Source organism: Macaca mulatta, chromosome 10 (genome assembly GCF_049350105.2).
Source record: "Macaca mulatta isolate MMU2019108-1 chromosome 10, T2T-MMU8v2.0, whole genome shotgun sequence".
Lineage (NCBI taxonomy): Eukaryota > Metazoa > Chordata > Mammalia > Primates > Cercopithecidae > Macaca > Macaca mulatta.
Window position 1 is genome coordinate 10,337,254 of NC_133415.1, and position 20,695 is coordinate 10,357,948.

General features: G+C 42.5%; 1 protein-coding gene and 1 non-coding gene across 3 annotated transcripts in view; both read right to left on the bottom strand.

The window, feature by feature from the left end:
• Nucleotides 1-289: 289 nt before the first annotated feature.
• EP300 (E1A binding protein p300) overlaps nucleotides 290-20,695 on the bottom strand; it is a 91,197-nt gene continuing 70,791 nt past the window's right edge. Inside the window, exons 19-30 of one of the 2 annotated variants that reach the window (XM_077948429.1) lie at nucleotides 18,651-18,731; nucleotides 16,763-16,819; nucleotides 15,761-15,838; nucleotides 13,260-13,327; nucleotides 11,042-11,192; nucleotides 10,774-10,920; nucleotides 10,116-10,229; nucleotides 9,167-9,332; nucleotides 7,369-7,533; nucleotides 5,975-6,136; nucleotides 3,829-4,110; nucleotides 290-3,584 (exon numbers count right to left, since the gene is read on the bottom strand). In XM_077948429.1, coding sequence (XP_077804555.1) covers nucleotides 1,401-3,584; nucleotides 3,829-4,110; nucleotides 5,975-6,136; nucleotides 7,369-7,533; nucleotides 9,167-9,332; nucleotides 10,116-10,229; nucleotides 10,774-10,920; nucleotides 11,042-11,192; nucleotides 13,260-13,327; nucleotides 15,761-15,838; nucleotides 16,763-16,819; nucleotides 18,651-18,731 — 3,655 coding nt within the window. In that variant the 3' untranslated portion in view covers nucleotides 290-1,400. 2 annotated transcript variants of the gene reach the window in all.
• Nucleotides 11,330-11,432, bottom strand: LOC114670631 (U6 spliceosomal RNA). Its single transcript, XR_003720333.1, has one exon. It is a non-coding gene; the product is annotated as a U6 spliceosomal RNA (small nuclear RNA).

A 20,695-nucleotide genomic window follows, 5' to 3' on the forward strand; every position in this document is an offset into this window, starting at 1 on the left:
CTCCTCATCCCTGTAAGATGGTGATTAGAAGACCATGTGGTCATCCTTAAGCGATCCTGTATCAAGGTGTTAAGTAGGTATCACTTCCACCTTGACTGTTAGCTGGTACCTGCAGTACTTTTTCCCAGAACTTTGGACAAATTAACCAAGATCTACTTGTGAAAAACTGTATGTAGTAAAGAGGCTATAAGCTAATGCTTTCACTTTTTCCTCTGAATCCTAAGCACCGGGCACTTAAACTGGTGCACACCAAGACAAAGATGTGTTATCAAGTGAAACAAAGTCAGGGTGTCTGTCTCACACAGTTTATTTAACAATAGGTAATAAGAAATCAAATTTAACAGTCTATACAGTGATCCAAAGTTCATATTTATAAGTAATCAACTTTAATTGCATGATTTACAACAGTTGAGGGTTTTTGCTCTCTATTTTCAAGTTTTATAGAAAGTGTGTGTGTGTGTGTGTGTGTGTGTGTGTGTGAGTGGGGGTAGGGTAAGGAAGAAGAAAGCAAGCAAAGAAACCCCCAGGGACATTTTGCATGTTAAAATCATCCCACCGGAATCGTTTCTTACCCTCTTTTTAATTTTTTTCCTTTGTTAGATGTAAAAATAACGAAAAAAATTCTTTCAAGAAACAGAAACCACAATATATAATACATCAATTTGGCAGCTGCCCCTGTATATTTTTGAAAAAGTCATTTTTCTCTCTACATGTACAAATTATTTTAATACTTGAAGTTTTACGCTCAGACTTACAGAATAGAAAATTTTCTGGAGCACAAAAGTTGACTTGAGGGGAAGAAAGGGAGTTTTTTTTTTTTTTTTAAACGTTTTTTAAAAGAATGAACATCTTTGCACCCAGAGAAAAAAAATTGGTATTTTAATATATATTTATATATATTTATATATATATATAGAATGTAATTTTAAAGTAACATTAACCCCTTTTGTCCTCTGGTTTTAGAAATGTTTTAACTCTTCCATAAAGTGAGGAAAATAGGGAAAAATGTCAACCATCTGCACCAGTAAATAATAACTATTAATATTACATATTTTCATTAATTTAAAAAAAATAATAAAACCTATTGGAGGTGCAAGGCAGGAGCATATTGTTTGGCTTCACAGGCCTCAGCCTCCTCCCAGTGCACACTTGAACCACACACACAAGGGGAAAAAAAAGGCTGGTGGTAACCAGCCATAACAAAAATATATTCTTTGTATTCTATCATCCCTCAGGTTCATCTTGCATGTTTGCTTTAAACCACAAACGGCTACTGCACAGTTCTTATATGTTCCAAGGAAAATTGTCTTTTAGGCTATGAAAGATTCAAAAAAATTGTTTTCAGTACAAAAAGTCTTAAGAGAAAATAATTTTTGCTCCCAAAATACTACAAGGTGTCTCTAGTGTATGTCTAGTGTACTCTGTGAGAGGTTTGAATTCAAGTCTGAGTTATCGGTGCTGAGTCCCAGGTCTGTGGCGCTTGCACCATGGAGGTTTGCCATGCCTGGATTGCTAGCAAGCTGAGAAAGCATTGAATTCTGGTCCGGGCTGGCAAAATGCCCTTGTTCCATGGGGTTGGCCTGGGCAGCTACCAGTCCAGGATGCGGGGAACTTGTCTGTGGGGAAACGTGGTGTGGAGAAGGCTGAGGCTGCATCCTTGGAGAAGGGCTGGAGTGGGGGGGCTGGGACTGTGGCCGTGGAGAAGGGACAGGCTGCGGAGAGCGCACTTGATTGGAGAGAGAATTAGGGATCTGCTGGCCTTGTAGGTGTGGAGACTGGGCCTGATTTGGGAGCATATGCTGCTGGGGGCTCATGGGGTTGGGCTGAGCAGGAGATCCCATCTGTTGCTGAAGGAGTCGCTGCTGATAGGCCTGTAGACTGGCACCTGCCTCTGCTCCCAAGGCCTGGGGGAGCTGGCCCATCTGTCCCATATTTCCTTGTTGCATCTGTTGCATGTGATGTTGCATCCGCTGCTGCTGCTGTGGTGGGTAGCCAACTCCTTGGGGTTGCTGGAACTGGTTATGGTTAGCCATTCCTGGGCCTATTCCTGGCCCTGCTCCCTGTTGCTGCTGCTGTTGCATCATCTGTTGTCGTCTCAAGATGTCTCGGAATTGTGAAGGCATGGTGTTGTGGTTCATGTTCATCTGCTGAGACTGGGGGCTCATCCCTCCCATGGGCGGCTGGAGTTGCTGCTGGGGTTGCTGCTGGGGCAGGCCAGCCCTCTGGACGCCCGCCTGCATTGGATTCATGTTCTGCATGGCTGGATTGGAGTGGACCCCCTGCTGACCTGGCATGGTAGGTGGCTGCAGCCCTGGCTGCCCCTGGGGCATGCCAGGCTGCCCAGGGATGGGTTGTGGATTAGAGTTGGCATACTTGGCAGCCCGCTGCTTGATGAATGCAGCCAACAGCTGGGGGTTGGCGTGAAGGATACTAAGCACCTGTTGCTGCTGTAGGGGAGAGCTGGGAGACCTGAGAGTCCGCAAAAGGTTTTGTAAGGCTTGTTGAGACACAGTGCCTGGTTTGAGTGGGCTCACACCTACCTGGCCCAATCCTGGTTGTGGAGCCATGTTCAAGGGTTGACCATGCTGGGCCACTGACATCATGGCTGGCCTTGGCATCCCAGACTGTAGTTGCTGGGGCTGAGGCAATCCTCCTTGGCCCCAGGGTGGCTGTTGCTGCATCCCCGTCGGTCCCATCCCTGGCTCCAAATGCCCACTGGGACCTCTGGTCATGGGAGGTGGGTTCATACCCATGGGGGCCATGGGAGTCATCGGGGGCATCTGATGTTGGATTGGCCTTTGAAAAATTTGCACGTGGGCCATCTGGCGCTGCGTCTCTGCTGCTCTCTGAATCTGCATTGCCATTTCCACTGCTGCAGGTGGGGGCCCTGGAAGGGGTGGCTGAGCAGTCTGAGGAGGGGTTGGAGGGGTCACCTGGCCTGCTGCCTTACCCTGGGACACAGGGCCAGCAGCTTGAGTCCTGGGCAAGTAGGGTGGCATACTATTGGGAGGGGTAGGCTGAGGCTGAGAGGTGGGCTGGGGCGTCTGTGGGGTGGTTGGCTGTTGGCCAGTTGGTGTCGTTGGAGTGGCAGGAGTGGGGGAAGGGAGGCCCTGTTGCTGCCCGACCACACCAGTCCGCTGCATGCTGGCCATCCTTCTGCGAAGCATTTGGGCCTGTTGTAGTCGGTGCTGCAGCTGCTGCTGCCGGAGCTTCTGCTTGATGTTTAGGCAGAACGGCACTGGGCATTTGTTCTCCTGGCAGTGCTTGGCATGGTAGCAGCAGAGGGCGATGAGCTGCTTGCAGATGGGGCACCCGCCATTGGTTTTCCGTTTGCAACCCTTGGTATGCTGCACAACCCGCTTCATCTTCTGGCAGGATGGCAGGGAGCAATTGGCATTCCGACACTGGCAAGCATGGACCAGAGACTGGATGCAGCGCTGGATACTCAGGCGGCGAGAATCGCCTGGGCTCTGGGTGGCTGCAGCCTGCTGGTTGTTGCTCTCATCATCTAAGCCAAGACCTAGTTTCTCCATTTTGTGGTCATGGTTTTTAGTGTTATAGCAGGTGATACACAAGTCATAATCCTAGAGAAAAAACAGGAAGTGCAGGTAAACTCTCCAAGATTTAAGTCATTCAAAAGTATTTTGGATACTCTCTGGGCTGGAAAAGCCCCTTTTGTAGAACAAAAACCAGCCTCTTCAGCTCTGCCTCGCAAACACAAGGCCAGGCCCCTGCCATCCCACAGGCCTATATACAACACGAGGCTGCATGGCCCCTCAGAACAACGCTGCAGAGCTCACCTCCTTGTTCCCACAACCCAGTGCCTACCTCACAGACAGTACAGTGCCAGCGTGTCTCCACATGGTGCTTGCATTCATTGCAGGTGTAGACAAAGCGGTCCTGGCTCTGCGTGTGCAGCTCCACCAGCATGCACATGGTGGACCACTGGGCTCTTCGGAGTGAAGAGAACTCCAGGTGCTTGTCTCTTGCCAGCGTGAGAAACGCATCCCGACCATCCATCAGATCACAGGGGATGAGAGGGTCAGGATCAACAATGGGAGGCAGGGAGTTGGCAGTAGGGCCAGCAATGAGGCGGATCACAAAGAAGACCTGCAAAACACACAATCTCTTTTTTTGAGACAGGGCCTCGGTCTGTCACCCAGACTGGAGTGCAGTGGTGTGCTCTTGGCTCACTACAACCTCTGCCTCCTGGGCTCAAGCAATTATCCCACCTTGGCTTCCTGAATAGCTGAGACCACAGGCCCACACCACCACGCCTGGCTAATTTCTGCATTTTTTGTAGAGACGAGGTTTTACCATGTTACCCAGGCTAGTCTCAAACTCCTGAGCTCAAGTGATCTGCCTGTTTCAGCCTCCCAGAGTGCTGGGATTACAGGTGTGAGCAGGTAAAGCAGGCTAAGCACCAATGAGACTGGCGAATGCTTAGTTTTTTTTTTTTTTTTTTTTTTTTGAGACAGTGTCTCTGTCACCCAGGGTGGAGTGCAGTGGCCAGATCTCGGCTCACTGCAAGCTCCGCCTCCCGGGTTTACGCCATTCTTCTGCCTCAGCCTCCCAAGTAGCTGGGACTACAGGCACCTGCCACCTCGCCCGGCTAGTTTTTTTTTTTTGTATTTTTTTAGTAGAGACGGGGTTTCACTGTGTTAGCCAGGATGGTCTCGATCTCCTGACCTCGTGATCCGCCCGTCTCGGCCTCCCAAAGTGCTGGGATTACAGGCTTGAGCCACCGCGCCCGGCCATGCTGAGTTAGTTTTACCATACTCCTCCTGCTCTCTTTTCCTGCTTTACCTTTTTGGTATCTTGAGACTGACTATAAATAGAACTGAAATGCACATCCTGTGATTTTTTCTCCCTTATTCAATAACTCCTTCAGAGTAAGAATGGTCTAGGTCAGGTAGAGCACCACACACAGTGGACATTTTGCCCCAAGGCAGTCTACTTTAAGATGCAATCCATGGTTTACCCTCAAACTAATTACAACAAACCAGACAAATCCAAATATGGAGACAGTATGAAAAACAACTGGCCTGGACTCATGAAGGTCCCCTGTGCAACTTTCCTGTGTAACTTTTCCTACAGGTTTGAAAGGGAGTGAAATGGATAAAAAATCTTAGTCCTTGTAGACAAAGCAATAAAATTCTTGTTCACTGAAGTTTGAAAAGAACTCGTTAACAACCATCAATTTTCATAACCATTAGTGTAAAAGGTATAAAAAGCTGGTATTATTATGTATTTGACATTAATTAGTATATAACTATAAATGCCTATTAAAGTAACAAAATGTAAAACATCACCTTAAGAAATTAGGAACTTGTGAGAAACTGCTGTATTGATAACAGATTATTCAACATCTGTGCACACTGGCAGCCACACTCACAGTGTCTCTGGCCAGCAATGTTCGCTGCTTCTGCCACCCTACAACCAGGCCAATACCTACATTTACAACCTAAATTGAATGTGTCCACAATTTAAGTCAAACCTATTACAATATATTCTAAGGGCTTTTCCCGACTGCCTAGGATTCTGTGGCATTACTTACTGCTTGAAATAGCTAGTAACTATTAATTGTTAATAATCATTACCTAAGTGAGGCAACCTCCAAAGTGCTGGGATTACAGGCATGAGCCACCATGCCCAGCGAACAGTGATTTTATTCATTTTTTTTTTTTGGAGATGGAGTTTCGCTCTCGTTGCCCAGGCTGGAGTGCAATGGCACGATCTCGGCTCACTGCAACCTCCGCCTCCTGGGTTCAAGCAATTCTCCTGCCTCTGCCTCCCGAGTAGCTGGGATTACTGGTGCCTGTCACCACACCTGGCTAATTTTTGTATTTTTAGTAGAGACAGGGTTTCACCACGTTGGTCAGGCTGGTCTTCAACTCGTGACCTCAGGTGATCCACCACGCCTGGCCAGAAATCTTGCTGTTTTTCCCCAACTGCGTGGGTGGCTGCATCTTACCTCTTTATGCTTCTCCATGGTGGCATATAGTTTCTGTGAGAGGTCGTTAGATACATTGGGCATCCCAGGTTTCTTCTTGTTGCCCCTACTTAGGCTGCTCTTATTTTTGCTGGTTTTCTTATTATTCTTCTTTTTAGCATTTTTACTGTCTCCCTTGGTCACCTGCAGAGTAGCACAAAGGAGACAAGAAAATAAGGTTTTTGTTAAGTAATCTGGGAATAACACTATTGAATATCTCCATTCTTTGAAACTAGGTATCATAATCTTATGCTTGTATCTTATTTTACTAGCTGTTCTCTTCACTTATTCCTTCTCCTTTGTTATTTGAACTAATTTTCTCCCAGTGAACCTTCATTAAGGCAATGGCAGCCCTTTAGCTTTCTGCCTAGAAGAGGCCACAGAATGTACAGACCCTATAGATTGAATGTATCCCAGATTGGAGTTAGGGAACAAGGAAGGGTTGGCACTTTGGGGTAGTGAAGAGTGTATCAAAATGGGGAGCCAGAAGACCTTGGTTTTATCTCCTTCCACCCACATTCTAAAATGTATGAGCCCACAAATACTAAACGATAAGGCTGTAAGAGTTTGTTAAACTATTTAAGGGAGCCTTTTGTAAGTTAAATTCAATGGAGGTAATTCTAGATATGCTATAGGGAAGTAACTGGTGAGGTTACTAAGCCGTAATAACAGGTAAATTCTGGCTCAGGCCTGTTTTGCATAGCTAAGAATGGTTTTTACATTTAAAAAGAGCGTGTGTGGTTTTAGAAGAGAGAAAATATGCCAGAGATATGTGACACACAAGGCCTATAATATTAATAACCTAGTCCTTCACATAAGTTATCAGTTTTTCAGGATTTCCTTCAGTTTCTTTTATCATTTCACATTACTCATAGTCTGAGATACCATTTTAAAATGGGGTCTGATGTTTTGAAAGTTTAATACCACTGAAACGGAACCCTAGTAACCTTTCTAAGCCAACATTTCTTGCCCAACTTAAAGAGCTCTTTCACACCTGAGAGGTTTAAAACCCAATTGAAAGTTTAGGCCGGGCGCGGTGACTCACGCCTGTAATCCCAGCACTTTGGGAGGCCGAGGCGGGCGGATCACAAGGTCAGGAGATCGAGACCATGGTGAAACCCCGTCTCTACTAAAAATAGAAAAAATTAGCCGGGCACAGCGGCGGGCGCCTGTAGTCCCAGCTAATCGGGAGGCTGAGGCCGGAGAATGGCGTGAACCCGGGAGTCGGAGCTTGCAGTGAGCCGAGATTGTGCCACTGCACTCTAGCCTGGGCGACAGAGCGAGACTCCGTCTCAAAAAAAAAAAAAAAAAGAAAGTTTAAATGCACTTTTGGATTAAATATTATAGAAGTTTCAAAGGAAACTCAATGCCCTTACATCTGTGCTTTCATTGCTGGTGTTTTCTTCTCGTTTTCTCTCTTCTTCCTCCTGTTCCAGTTCCTTAATGCTTTCTTCCAGAACATTGGGCCAGAAATCACCCTCGAAGTAAGGCAATTCCTTTGCACTTGTTAATCTATCTTCAGTAGCTTGTTTAAAAATATCCTGTGAAAACAAGCATGTACAAATAGGAATTCCTATGTTCTTTTAAAGCATTGATTATAAAGAATCATGGCTGACAAGAAACATGAAAGCTTAAAATGTCTTGAAAGCTGGCAGAGACTATATACCTAAGCCATAAACCAGGGAGCTATTTAGAAAAACAGTGAAAAGGCCTGGCCTAAAGTCAGTATTTCTGGTTTTCTATTTCTTCTACCCACAAAAGCAGGGAGCTTATCTGCCTTTATATAATCAAGTGGCAATTATTCTGCGAGGATCGATGTCAGGGTGGTAGCACCATCATGCAAGCCATGGCCCTTACCACAGAGTATGTGGTGTGAGGCATGCCCTCCTCACACCCATCTTTGGAATTTCAGCAGCTTTTATTGATAGCTTTGTTCAAAATGCCCAAAACTACAAATACTGGAAACAGTATCTGCTGCAGAATGATTCGCTGGGCAGCTTAGGAAAACTTCTTTATTTAGTTGAACTACTAAATTGAGGAAGACAAGTCTGTATCATGAGACAGCCTATATTCATGAATGTTTAAAATAGTATTAAGAAAGAATATATTTTTGGCCAGGTGCAGTAGCTCACACCTGTAATCCCAGCACTTTGGGAGGCTGAGGCACGTAGATCACCAGAGGTTGGGAGTTCGAGACCAGCCTGACCAACATGGAGAAACCCCATCTCCACTAAAAATACAAAAAATTAGCCCAGTGTAGTGGTGCATGCCTGTAATTCCAGCTACTCGGGAGGCTGAGGTAGGACAATCGCTTGAACCTGGGAAATAAGAGATTGCAGTGAGCCTAGATCGTACCGTTGCACTCCAGCCTGAGCAACAAGAGTGAAACTGTCCAAAAACAAAAAACAAAAAAAAAAAAACCATATTTTTGGCTGGGTGAGGTGGCTCATGCCTGTAATCCCAGCACTTTGGGAGGCTGAGATGGGTGGATCACTTGAGCTCAGGAGTTTGAGACCAGCCTGGGCAACATAGTGAAATCCTGTCTCTACAAAAAATATACAAAAATTAGCCAGGTATGGTGGTGTGCACCTGTAGTCCCAGCAACTCAGGAAGCTGAGGTGGGAGGATGGCTTGAGCCTGGGAGGCACAGGTTGCAGTGAGCAGATATCATGCCACTGTACCCTAGCCTGGGTGACAGAGAGTGACCCTGTCTGAAAACAAAACATCCCCACCCCTAAAACCCTAACCAACCCAAACCAAACAAACAAAAAGATGTATTTTAAGGCCAGGCACAGTGGCTCATGCCTGTAATCCCAGCACTTTGGACTGCTTGAGGCCAAAAGTTCAAGTCCAGCCTGGGCAGCATGGCGATACCCCAACTGTACCCCCCTAAAAAAAAAAAAAATAAAATTTTGGTTACATGTTTTTTAAAACAGGGATCTCTTGATCTTCTTGATCTACCACTCTTCAAAACCTGGTTTTTCTTACATTAGAAAATTTTGAATATACAAAATAAAAGCAACAAATTAGCATTTTTAGGAATTACATGCAAGAGGTAGAACAAATAAGACTTTTGTTTAAAAAAAAAAAAAGTTAAATGACAGAATACAGAGCAGCAACATTAGTGTATTTCCAGATCTACTGTCAGCACCTGGCCCCCATGTCCCAACTGACCTTGTAGTCATGGACAATACGCTCTGATACAGCCTTGTCAAGCATTTTTTTGTACCATTCCTGCAGTCGCTTGGGCTTGGGTATCTTCTGGTCAGGAGGATGGCAATGGAAGATATAATCATCTCCCTCACTTGGTGGACATGCCCAAATATGCCCTGTTGTGTAACTAGCAATACAAAGAGAACATTAAGGAAAAAAGATCATCTATTCTAGAAGGCTACACTTTAAAACCACAAGGTGGAGTTGATATAGATACCAATAATTTTTCCCAAGATAACACAGTGTATAACCCAGCATGAGATTAACATTGTGAGACCAAAATTAGGCATAACTCACAGTAATTTAAACAATGGATCTCATACTGCCTCTACTTATTTTTGGAGGCCATGGCGGGATGTTGTGAATCTCAGCCAGAAAGCAGATGACTTAGCCCTGGATCCAAAAACCCTAAGTTTGCATGTTAAGACCAAATGAAGATTACGTTGTGAAGGAAAATTGACCCGTTTAACAAGAGAGCTAAATTAAAAGGCACACTATTCAGAGAAACAGTCTTCAAGATGAGGGAATGAATGTTTCCAATGACATACATACTCTAAAGGTAAGAAGTATTTCCAGAGCTGTTTCTGGTCTTGATACCCAGGTTATAAAAGGATCAAATGCAGTTAAAATTCTGCCCTCAAATGAGAGGCACAAATCAAACTTCAAAGCAAACTGGACCCAATAGCTCAGCTGAACAAAACAAAACTGATGTTGGATAGGTGATAGAGTCAACATATCCATTTCTCTCCTACTGACAACATTAACTTCGAAGGGGCTCTAACAAAGTTGAGAGACTTGTTAGGTAAGAACTAAAATGAGGAAAAAAAGGCAAAGAGTTACATATTTGCAAATTTAACCTGTATCTCACCAGAATGTCCTAATAAAAAAAAATTTATCAAAATATGCTTACCCTAATTTCTTGACATATTCTAAATATCCAATCAGGATTTCATGATAGACTGCAGTCCTCAAGCATTTAGGACGGAAGAAATGAACACTATCGAGGTAAGATATGTATACTCTCCTATACAAAATGAAGAGAAAAAAAGAAAAGTCAAATCTACTGAGTTATTTATTCCATGTGCCTAATAACTCTCTCTCACTCTCCCAGGCTCTTTGCTCACATCGTTATTTATGAAACTCATCACAGGCAGGTGGGCGACTCCACTGTGAACCCTTCAGGAAAGTTCAGCGAGCCTGTGGTTTCCTTCTATTTGAAGTAACTAGCAGTGCCTGGCACATACACATCCATCAGTATTTGGTGATTCCTATACATTATCCAGATTTAAGCTCATTTTCTGAAGAGTAGTACGTTTGTTTCCAAATTCCCATTTCAGGTTGCTATTCATATCCTTTATTATTATGGCCACAGAAGAGCAGAATCAAGCAGTTATTTTGTTTGGGGGTTTGCTTTTTAATCTGTTTCACTTTACAATTATTGTATACTTGAGATTTTGCATTTCCAAACCAAGCACACTCAACATTTTCTTGCCTGTTATACTCTTCCGCCTATTATAATTTGGAACTCCCACACAAATCCGGAGCTAGCCACTGTGAGCCAGTCATACCTCTGGTTGGGTGGAGGGCAGTCAGAGCCATACTCTTGAACATGCATGCCAAAGAAGCACAGGTCAACGCCATCAATTTCTTCAAAGGCAAAGAGGGCTTTGGTTCGGTATGGAAAGGATTCTGCCATCTCTCCACTGTCCACAAACCTATACAATTGAGATAGTGGGAGGACCACAACATAAATTCATTCAGATTGCAATCACCAATGGTAACCACGTATGAGCAATTTTGGATCCACAAGAGAAGAAAAGTGAAATGACTAGATACCTTGCTTTCATGCCTGGTTTTACTTCCACGGTTTTGTCAGAAGCATGAACTACTCTAACAGTGACCTCTCCTGACTCAGGGTGATTCTGTCGCCTCAGAAAGTCATTCACACGATTCTCTAGAAAGGTGCCAAGTCTGGTAGATGGCAACCCTAGGAATGTAGAAGTTAAAAGTTACTGAGGTGCAGATTTACTATTGTTAGTCTTAAGGTTCAACCTTAAATCTCATTTGTACTTTTTTCAATACAAACAGGGTAACTTGGTGAAATTTTAAAAAATCACAGCATATTTAAGTATTCACTACTTTGCAGATTTGCATGTCATATTAGTGCAGGGAACATGCTAATCTTCTCTGTATCATTCTAATTTTAATATATGTGCTGTTAAAGCAGACACAGTACTCAATAATTTCTAAATGTCATTTTCCCCAACTTTTCATTTTGAAAAATTTCCAATTTTGGAAGAGTTTATAAAAATACAGAACAGGGGCTGGTTGCAGTGGCTCACACCTGTAATCCCAGCACTTTGGGAGGCTGAGGCGGGCAGATCACCTGAGGTCAGAAGTTCGAGACCAGCCTGGCCAGCATGCTGAAACCCTGTCTCTACTAAAAATACAAGAACTAGCCGGGCATGGTGGCACACGCCTGTAATCCCAGCTACTCAGGAGGCTGAGGCAGGAGAATCGCTGGAACCCGGGAGGCGGAGGTTGCGGTGAGCCGAGATTGTGCCACTATGGGTGTCAGAATGAGACTCTGTCTCAAAAAAGAAAAAAAAACCCAAAAAACAAAAACAAACAGAACAATGGCCAGGACACAAGGCTCACACCTATAATCCTAATCCCTGCACTTTGGGAGGCTGAGGTGGGAGGATTGCTTGAATCCAGGAGTTCAAGATCAGCCTGGACAACACAGTGAAACCTTGTTTCCAAAAAACAAAAACAAAATGCAACCAACGGCCAGGCGCGGTGGCTCAAGCCTGTAATCCCAGCACTTTGGGAGGCCGAGACGGGTGGATCACGAGGTCAGGAGATCGAGACCATCCTGGCGAACACCGTGAAACCCCGTCTCTACTAAAAAATACAAAAAACTAGCCGGGCGAGGTGGCGGGCGCCTGTAGTCCCAGCTACTCGGGAGGCTGAGGCAGGAGAATGGCGTAAACCTGGGAGGCGGAGCTTGCAGTGAGCTGAGATCCGGCCACTGCACTCCAGCCTGGGAGACAGAGCGAAACTCCGTCTCAAAAAAAAAAAAAAAAAAAAAAAAAAAAAAAAAAGCAACCAACCATATATATATATATATATATCTATATAAATATCTATCTATATATATATAAAATATAATGAACATCTCTATGTACTTCACCTAGATTGCAGTACTATTTTAAAGTAACAAAGACTGGGCATTTTGAGAAACCTTACAAGAATCAAAGTAATCTGTAGATCAGTAAAACACACCAAAACTAAATCAAATGCTACATTTAGATTATTAGTGTTAATTACTTATATGATAAAATTTTTGACATCCTCCTGGCACAACAGAAAAGAATCACATACGGCCAAAAGGCAGCCCATATAAATGGTGTAAACTGAGGGGCTGGGTATGGTGGCTCACACCTATAATCCCAGTACTTTGGGAGACCAAGGTGGGTGGATCACCTGTGATCAGGAGTTTGAGATCAGCCTGGCCAACATGGCAAAACCCCATCTCTACTAAAAATACAAAAATTAGCTGGGTGTGGAGGCACATGCCTGTAGTCCCAGCTATACTGGAGGCTGAGACAGAAGAATCACATGAACCTGGGAGGTGGAGGTTGCAGTAAGTTGAGATCGTGCCACTGCACTGCAGCCTGGGTGACAGAGCGAGACTCTCAAAAAATAAAATAAAAAATAATAAATAAACAAACAGAGGGACGGCAATTCTGGCCAATCATTTCCACGCCTTATTCCTCCTTTATGAAATGCCTCAAATAGGGAAAAATATAAGAACAGGAAAAACACATATCTTGTGCATTCTACAAATCCGTTCCTTGGAAATTTTTCTTTGGTCTAATAAATTTCACACCAAAAAGCATATTACAGATCAACTCATAAGGAGATTATAGAATTATTTTATTTTTACTCTGATTACTACTGTGATTAAAAACAAAGTAATTCACTTTGAATGGTTTCTTATCTAGGCTTCAGGTAAGTTTTGCCAAAATTTACCTTTAAGAATAAAACTTACTTTTAGCAGAAAACTTATTTTCTTTCCTAGTTCGTGCACTTTTCTTTAAACAGCCATCACAGACGAATCTAAATGTAAACCAAAACTTTGCTTACACAACTTAAAGAAACCATTAAATTTATATTAACAAAAAGTTAAAATTCAAATCTAGCGGAAGTATTTCTAAACTTCTAGCGAAGAGGTAATAAAACTAATATACAAAGAGCTTTTAGAAACCAGTAAGAACAAAAAAGGTAACTGAAAAACAAGCAACAGACATGAAGGGCATATAAATTGGCTTACACATGAAAAGATGATCAAGGATCACAAATCAAGGTAGGATTTTTTTCCCCAACCACACTGGCAAAACCTAAGTGGTGACATTCCCTATATGCTACTAGTTGGAATGTACATTTTGAGAGTAGAACCAATAGTTTCAGTTACTGCAGATGCACATGATATGTGTCGCTAAGTAGAGTTTCTTGTATAAATTTGTTCACCAACCAAGTAAATAAATGGATTATAGTATATTACAGAATACTATGCATCCATTAAAAATGCAACAGATATACATAAGTGTCTATGACCAGCTGGGTGTGGTGCCTCATGCCTGTAATCCCAGTACTTTGGGAGGCCGAGGTGGGTGGATCATTTGAGGCCAGGAGTTGACCACCCCGACAACATAATGAAAACCTGTCTCTAATAAAAATACAAGAATTAGTCGAGCATGGTGGTACGTGCCTGTAATCCCAGCTACTTGGGAGGCTGAAGCAGAAGAATTGCTTGAACCCAGGAGGCGGAGGTTGCAGTGAGCTGAGATCGCACCACTGCACTCCAGCCTGGGCCATGAAAGTGATACTCAAAAAAAAAAAAAAAAAAAAAAAAAAAAAGTCTATGACCTATAACAAGATACAAAAATTAAATACACATAAATCAAGAAAATGTGCTGGGCGCAGTGGCTCATGCTTGTAATCTCAGCACTTTGGGAGGCCAAGACAGGCAGATCACCTGAGGTCAGGAGTTCAAGACCAGCCTGACCAACATGGAGAAACCTCGTCTCTACTAAAAATACAAAATTAGCTGGGTCAGGCGTGGTGGCACATGCCTGTAATCCCAGGTACTAGGGAGGTTGAGGCAGGAGAACTGCTTGAACCTGGGAGGCGGAGGTTGTGGTGAGCCCAGATTGCACCATTGCACTCCAGCCTGGGCAACAAGAGTGAAACTCCATCTCAAAAAAAGAAAAGAAAATGTATGATTCTATGTACAAAAGAGTGTTATTCCTGTGGCGAGGAATCTGGGTGGGAAGAAAGAAGACTGTCACTTTTTACTTCATAAATTGTCATACTATTCAAATTTTATAATGAACATAAATTACTTTTAAGAAAAAGGAAGCTTAACACAGTAATAACAGATTATTTTCATTCAGCTGACTGATCCTAAATTGGAAGAACCACGAGAAGTCTCTTAATCATTCTTACAAAGTCTGTAAGGAAAGCACTAAAAACGCACACTTAAAAGACAAGTCACGCTGAAGATAAAGTATCCACTAAACCATCACCTATTTTCCTTAGTGTTATTTTCTATGTGAAAATAACAGTGAAAAAAAGAAAAGTGAAATGTGTCAATTAGCCTGCCCTTTCTTGTAACCTCCAAATCAGGAACAACAATCAGTCCAAGAACAGAGCAGAAGACATGGAGATCCCATCCTAATGAGAGGCACTGGATGTCCCATATACCCACTTCCTTTGGAACATGGCTGGGATTAGTTCCTCTTGTACAGAGCGATAGCCCCTCCCTTTTACTAGGCAATTACACTATGACTACAGCCTTATAACTTGCTGTCCCTGCCCTAACCAAAAGGTGACACTTACCAGGGCCAGACCACTTGGTATGCCATTAGCAGCATGATCCTAGTTTCTAGATGCCTGAATAAAAGCATTTACTTTTTGCTTCGAGACAGAGTCTCACTCTGTCACCCAGGCTGGAATGCAGTGGCGTGATCTTAGCTCACTGCAACCTCCCACTCCCAGGTTCAAGTGATTCTCTTGCCTCTGCCTCCCTCCCAAGTAGCTGGATTACAGGCGTGCACCACCACGCCAGGCTAATTTTTCTATTTTCAGTAGAGACGAAGTTCTGCCATATTGGTCAGGCTGGTCTGGAACCCCTGACCTCAGGTGATCCACCCACCTCAGCCTCCCAAAGTGCTGGGATTACAGGCGTAAGCCAGCTTGCCTGGCCAAAAGCATTTACTTTGGATGTGTAATAACTACAATATAATTTAAAAAATCCAGCAGAATATATTTATATGGCTAAAAAGAATGCATAAAAATAAGATAAAAATCTATTTTTGGATACTAGGTTACTTAATTTTAAAAAAGTGAACTGTTAATTATCGAGGCCAAAGAAAACAATTTAAAGATAGTGACTTTGAAGATATAATACAGTCATTGCATAGAATAAAAAAACTTGTTAATATTCATGATAACGAAAAATTCCAGAGAAAGTAACAATGTAAGCCTTACCCAGCGGGCCAGATGATCTCATGGTGAAGGACACAGATCTGATGCATCTTTCTTCCGCACTCTGTACATTCAACAAACCTGGAAGAGCAGAGCCAGTTCCAACATTAACCCCACACCTTAACCAAATGAAAACTTCCAGTATTTCCCATGACTTCTGACAAAGACAGCCAAGGTCATGACCAAATAACCAAAATAGTTTAAATAAAGTTTCTGTTTCTTTAGAGATATGGTCTCTGTTGCATAGGCTGCAGTGGGTGGCATGATCACAGCTCACTGTAACCTTGAACTCCTGGGCTCAAGCCACTTTCCTGCCTTGGCCTCTCAGCTACCTGGCTAGGATAGGCACACACCATCATGCCTGGCTAATTGTTTTTTTTTAGATAGAATCTATCTCTGTCACCCAGGCTGGAGTGCAGTGGATCTCGGCTCACTTCAACCCCTGCCTCCCAGGATCCAGCGATTCTCCTGCCTCAGCCCCCCGAGTAGCTGGGATTACAGGCACGCACCACCACGCACAGCTAATTTATGTATTTTTAGTAGAGACAGGGTTTTGCCATGTTGGCCAGGCTGGTCTCGAACTCCTGACCTCGGGTGATCTGCCTGCCTTGGCCTCCCAAAGTGCTGGGATTACAGATGGGGGCCACCGTGCGCAGCCAAGAGATTACTGGTGCTGAAAATTCCAAATAAATCAAAATACCATCCCATCCATTTTAGGAACATCTAGAAAACACACATTTCAGTCCTCCATGCTCTAAAAGGCCTCACTGCAAACTAGAAGTTTAGATCTTTAATGTTTCGCATTCAACATCAAGAACATTAAAATTAACATTAAGAAATAATCTTCCTTAGTACTTCAATGTTTTCCATAGTTTTACTATCCATTAGATGTATGTTATGTAGATTTAGCCCAAGAATATAGGATCATCTGATTGGTCATGCAAACCAAGAGAATAAAAGGGAAAAAGAAAAAGCGTACTGACTATTCAAGGGGATCGTACTTACAGTTCAGGATCCAGTGTGTCATTTTTTCTTTTGGAAAATTGTTCTTTATTTATTGTACTAAGGAGAGAAAAGGGACACAATGAGAAAAAGTGATAGAGATGAGCAATCTGACTGTATTCTAACCAAAGTAACAAACTTCACAGTATAAACAGATTCAGGTTTTTTAAGAATACATATTTAAATAGCTGCATTCCTGGCTCACACAAAATGCATGTTTATGTAAAGGAATGTTCTATAGGACTTCATAGTAAATAAATTTCCTCTTACCAGAAATTGAGAACCCAGGAAGAACTAGAAATACGATTCCTTCTTTTCCTTTTAAAATCTTGTCTATTACTACCCTTGGTGTTACGTATTTGTATCTTTTTACAGTTTAATGTTCCTAGACTGAATTACAAAAGATGGTGTGTATACTGGGAAGTAAATCACTACTTAAATAAAAAGTCTTTTTTCACAAACAACTTTTTACATCAATATAAAATTTCAACATTAAGAATGCATGTTTTGGGGTAATTTTGAAGTACAAAAATCCCATATTTAACATTTTAAAATTTCACATGGCTTCCCATCCTGAAACCCAGCATTAACACACCGCTCATAGCCTCACTACATACAAAAGCTAACAGTCTTACCATTCTCCAACTAGAATTCACATTAGGGGGCCCAACTTGGACTTCCATTATACTTCCTTACAAAAATGAGGACATGTCCACACTGAAAACTGTGTCTTATACTAGTTATGGTCTAGAGATTCATTCGTCTCTGTTAATAGCCTGTCTTGCTACTCCAAGTGCAATCTGAAGACCAGCAGCACTGGAACAATCTGGGAGTTAGAAACAGACACTTGGGTCCACTATAGGCCTGCAGAATTGGGAAGGGTCTTGTTCCTACACTTTTCAAAGTTAGAGATGTACTGCCTTAAGGTTTAGAGTATTTGGTAAGCCACCTGAGAGAGTTCAATGGCAAGGCTTACATCTCTTCTGGCATCAAGGAAACTTACCCTAGAGCTAACCTTCCTGGCTTAACCAAGTGTCAAAATGTTTCAAGGATCAAAGGCTCCTAGTAACTACTCTCCTAGCTAGCACCCAGACACTGCTATCATTACAACCCAATTTAGAAAAATTAACCAGCTTTTCTCAGAAGCCCCATTTTTACTAGGAACAAGACAATTCCATATGTTTGTGCAATGTCCTAAACAGAAGAAAGAACCTGCAATAATATTAAATTTACACTAAACAATTTTTCCTTCTTAAATAGTCCCAGTATGAATTCTAAAACTATTAGACTATCTGTTTGAAATTTTTTTCTTGGCCATTTACTAAGTGGTAAGAGCTTGCGAGATTGCAAAGCACAAGCAAATCTCTTAAACCCCTGCATGTTGTTAAAGTCTATTATTCACTATAACAGTGACTTGGATCTTCTGTTAACCTACAAGAGAAGGGCATAAGGTGGTTATCAGTTCAATTACCCTCAAACTCAGAACAGTTAATAATGATATTTTCTTGTACTAACCTTCCAATTTTTCGAAGATAAGCTGATTGCTTCCTATACAGAACACTTTTACTAGAACTAAGATGACTGCCTACCGCTGACATATTCCCTAGTTCAGTGATGTCTCATAAAGCTTTATACTATGATGGATATGTTTTCTATCTGTGTTGACCAATATGGCAGCCACCAGACACAGCTATAGCTACTGAACACTTGAAATGTGAGTAGTCCATGTGATAAACAATTTTTATTTAAATTAATTTGCATTTAAATAGCAACATGTGGCTAATGGCTACCATATTCAACAGCATAGCTTAAGTTCATTTAGAAATAAGCCTATGCATAATCACCAGACAACAAATTAATCAGCACTTTTCAAAATAATGCAGTTACTTACGTTTGAGGCTGGGAAGGGTCATCCCCCAAAGAAACGCTCTCCCCTTGGATCTCATTGAAACACTTCTCACAGAAATGATACCTGTCGGCAAGAAGGCCATACTGGGGTGAACTGTTCCGTTCACACAACACAGCCCAAGCCAAGCAACGAAGCCACCAATCACAGCAGGCCAAGGAGGGGGACGGGAGCAGAGAGCAGGTCATCAACGGCGACAAGGACATTCAATGATGCAGATATATGGGCCCCACAGTTTGGGTTTTTTTGTTTTTTTTTGTTTTTTTTTTTTTGTTTTTTTTTTTTGCAATCAAAGCCAAGTGCAGACAACGACAAGCATGAGGGAGAAAAAAAAAACACAAAACAAACGAAGAAATGAGGGATTGCAAGACAACAAAAAACATAAAAGCAAGACAGAACAACACAAAGCAGAAAGCCAAGGCAAAGCACAGATTAGCATTAAATATCTCAAATGGGATCACAAGTAGCAAATGATTACTGCAAATAAAAGCAAAAGTTTCAATTACACAGACCCATATCCTTTCATTTCAGCAATTAACGCTATGTGATGTAAATAATCAAAAGGAGGAAGAAGGATAAATATACCAGGGAGAGAATAACTGCTACTCATTACCTAAGTATAGGCATCACACCTCTTCCCACTTACAAAACAAAAAACCACAGCCCCTGCCCCCGACCCCAAAAGCCCACTATAGATACAACTGCAGAAAACAATAATCTAAAGCAACCATTGCCAGGCACAGTGGCTCATGCCTGTAATCCTAGCACTTTGGAAGGCCGAGAGGGTGGATCACCTGAGGTCAGGAGTTTGAGACCAGCCTGGCCAACATGGTGAAACCCTGTCTCTACTAAAAATACAAAAATTAGCCAGGCATGGTGGCACACATCTGTAATCCCAACTATTTGGAAGGCTGAGGCAGAAGAATCGCTTGAACCCGGGAGGCGGAGGTTACAGTGAGCTGAGATTGCGCCACTGCACTCCAGCCTGGGTGACAGAGTGAGACCCTGTCTCAATAAACAAAGAAAAAAATTTTTTACTGAAAAGCCTGCACAAGTAGTTAAATACTGACTACAGCCATCAAGTGACACATTTCAAAAGGAAGTGATGTGTGCAGGTACCTGATTAAAGATGGCTTGGTGCAAAGATAAACACTTTAGACTACTGTTGTAGTAAACATGAGAAAAGTTTCCTGTCAAGTTACTTGCTTTTTTAAACATAAGATACTTATAAACAACTTGAGTCCCACCTTTTCTAGGTTTCAAATGAATAAAAAGCTAGATTTTTACTCACTGCAAAATCAAAGCATTAGAAGCACACCTAACTTTTTGTAAATAAAAGAAAAAGTTTAAGTGACTTTTCAAAGCTAGAAATGCATCTGCAGCACACAAGTTCAGCAAAAATGAACACCATGGATTTGGTATTAACAAATAAAGGGTAGGCTGGGCACGGTGGCTCACGCCTGTAATCCTAGCACTTTGGGAGGCCGAGGCAGGTGGATCACGAGGTCAGGAGATGGAGACCATCCTGGCTAACATGGTAAAACCCCGTCTCGACTAAAAAGACAAAAAAAAAAAAAAAAAAAAAAAAAAAAAAATTAGCCAAGTGTAGTGGCGGGCGCCTGTAGTCCCAGCTACCCATGAGGCTGAGACAGGAGAATGGCGTCAACCCGGGAGGCAGAGCTTGCAGTGAGCCGAGATAGTGCCACTGCACTCCATCCTGGGTGACAAGCAAGACTCCGTCTCAAAACAAAAACAAACAAAAAAAAACAAATAAAGGGTATTAATACCATCCTGCCTTATTATTGTATCAGAGCCCCAAATAAATACCCAATGCAAGCTGTATTTGTAGGTGATCACTGATAACAGCAGACAAATTGTGGCTAAGATAGATTAGTGAATGCGATTTATGTAATTACAGCCATTGATTGGGCAGGAGAAAATTAGGGAGGTGCCTCGTTTATTAGACTCAAATCATCCTCTGTCACATACAAGGCTGTATTGGGAAAAGTAAGGTAAAACCTATGTGAGGT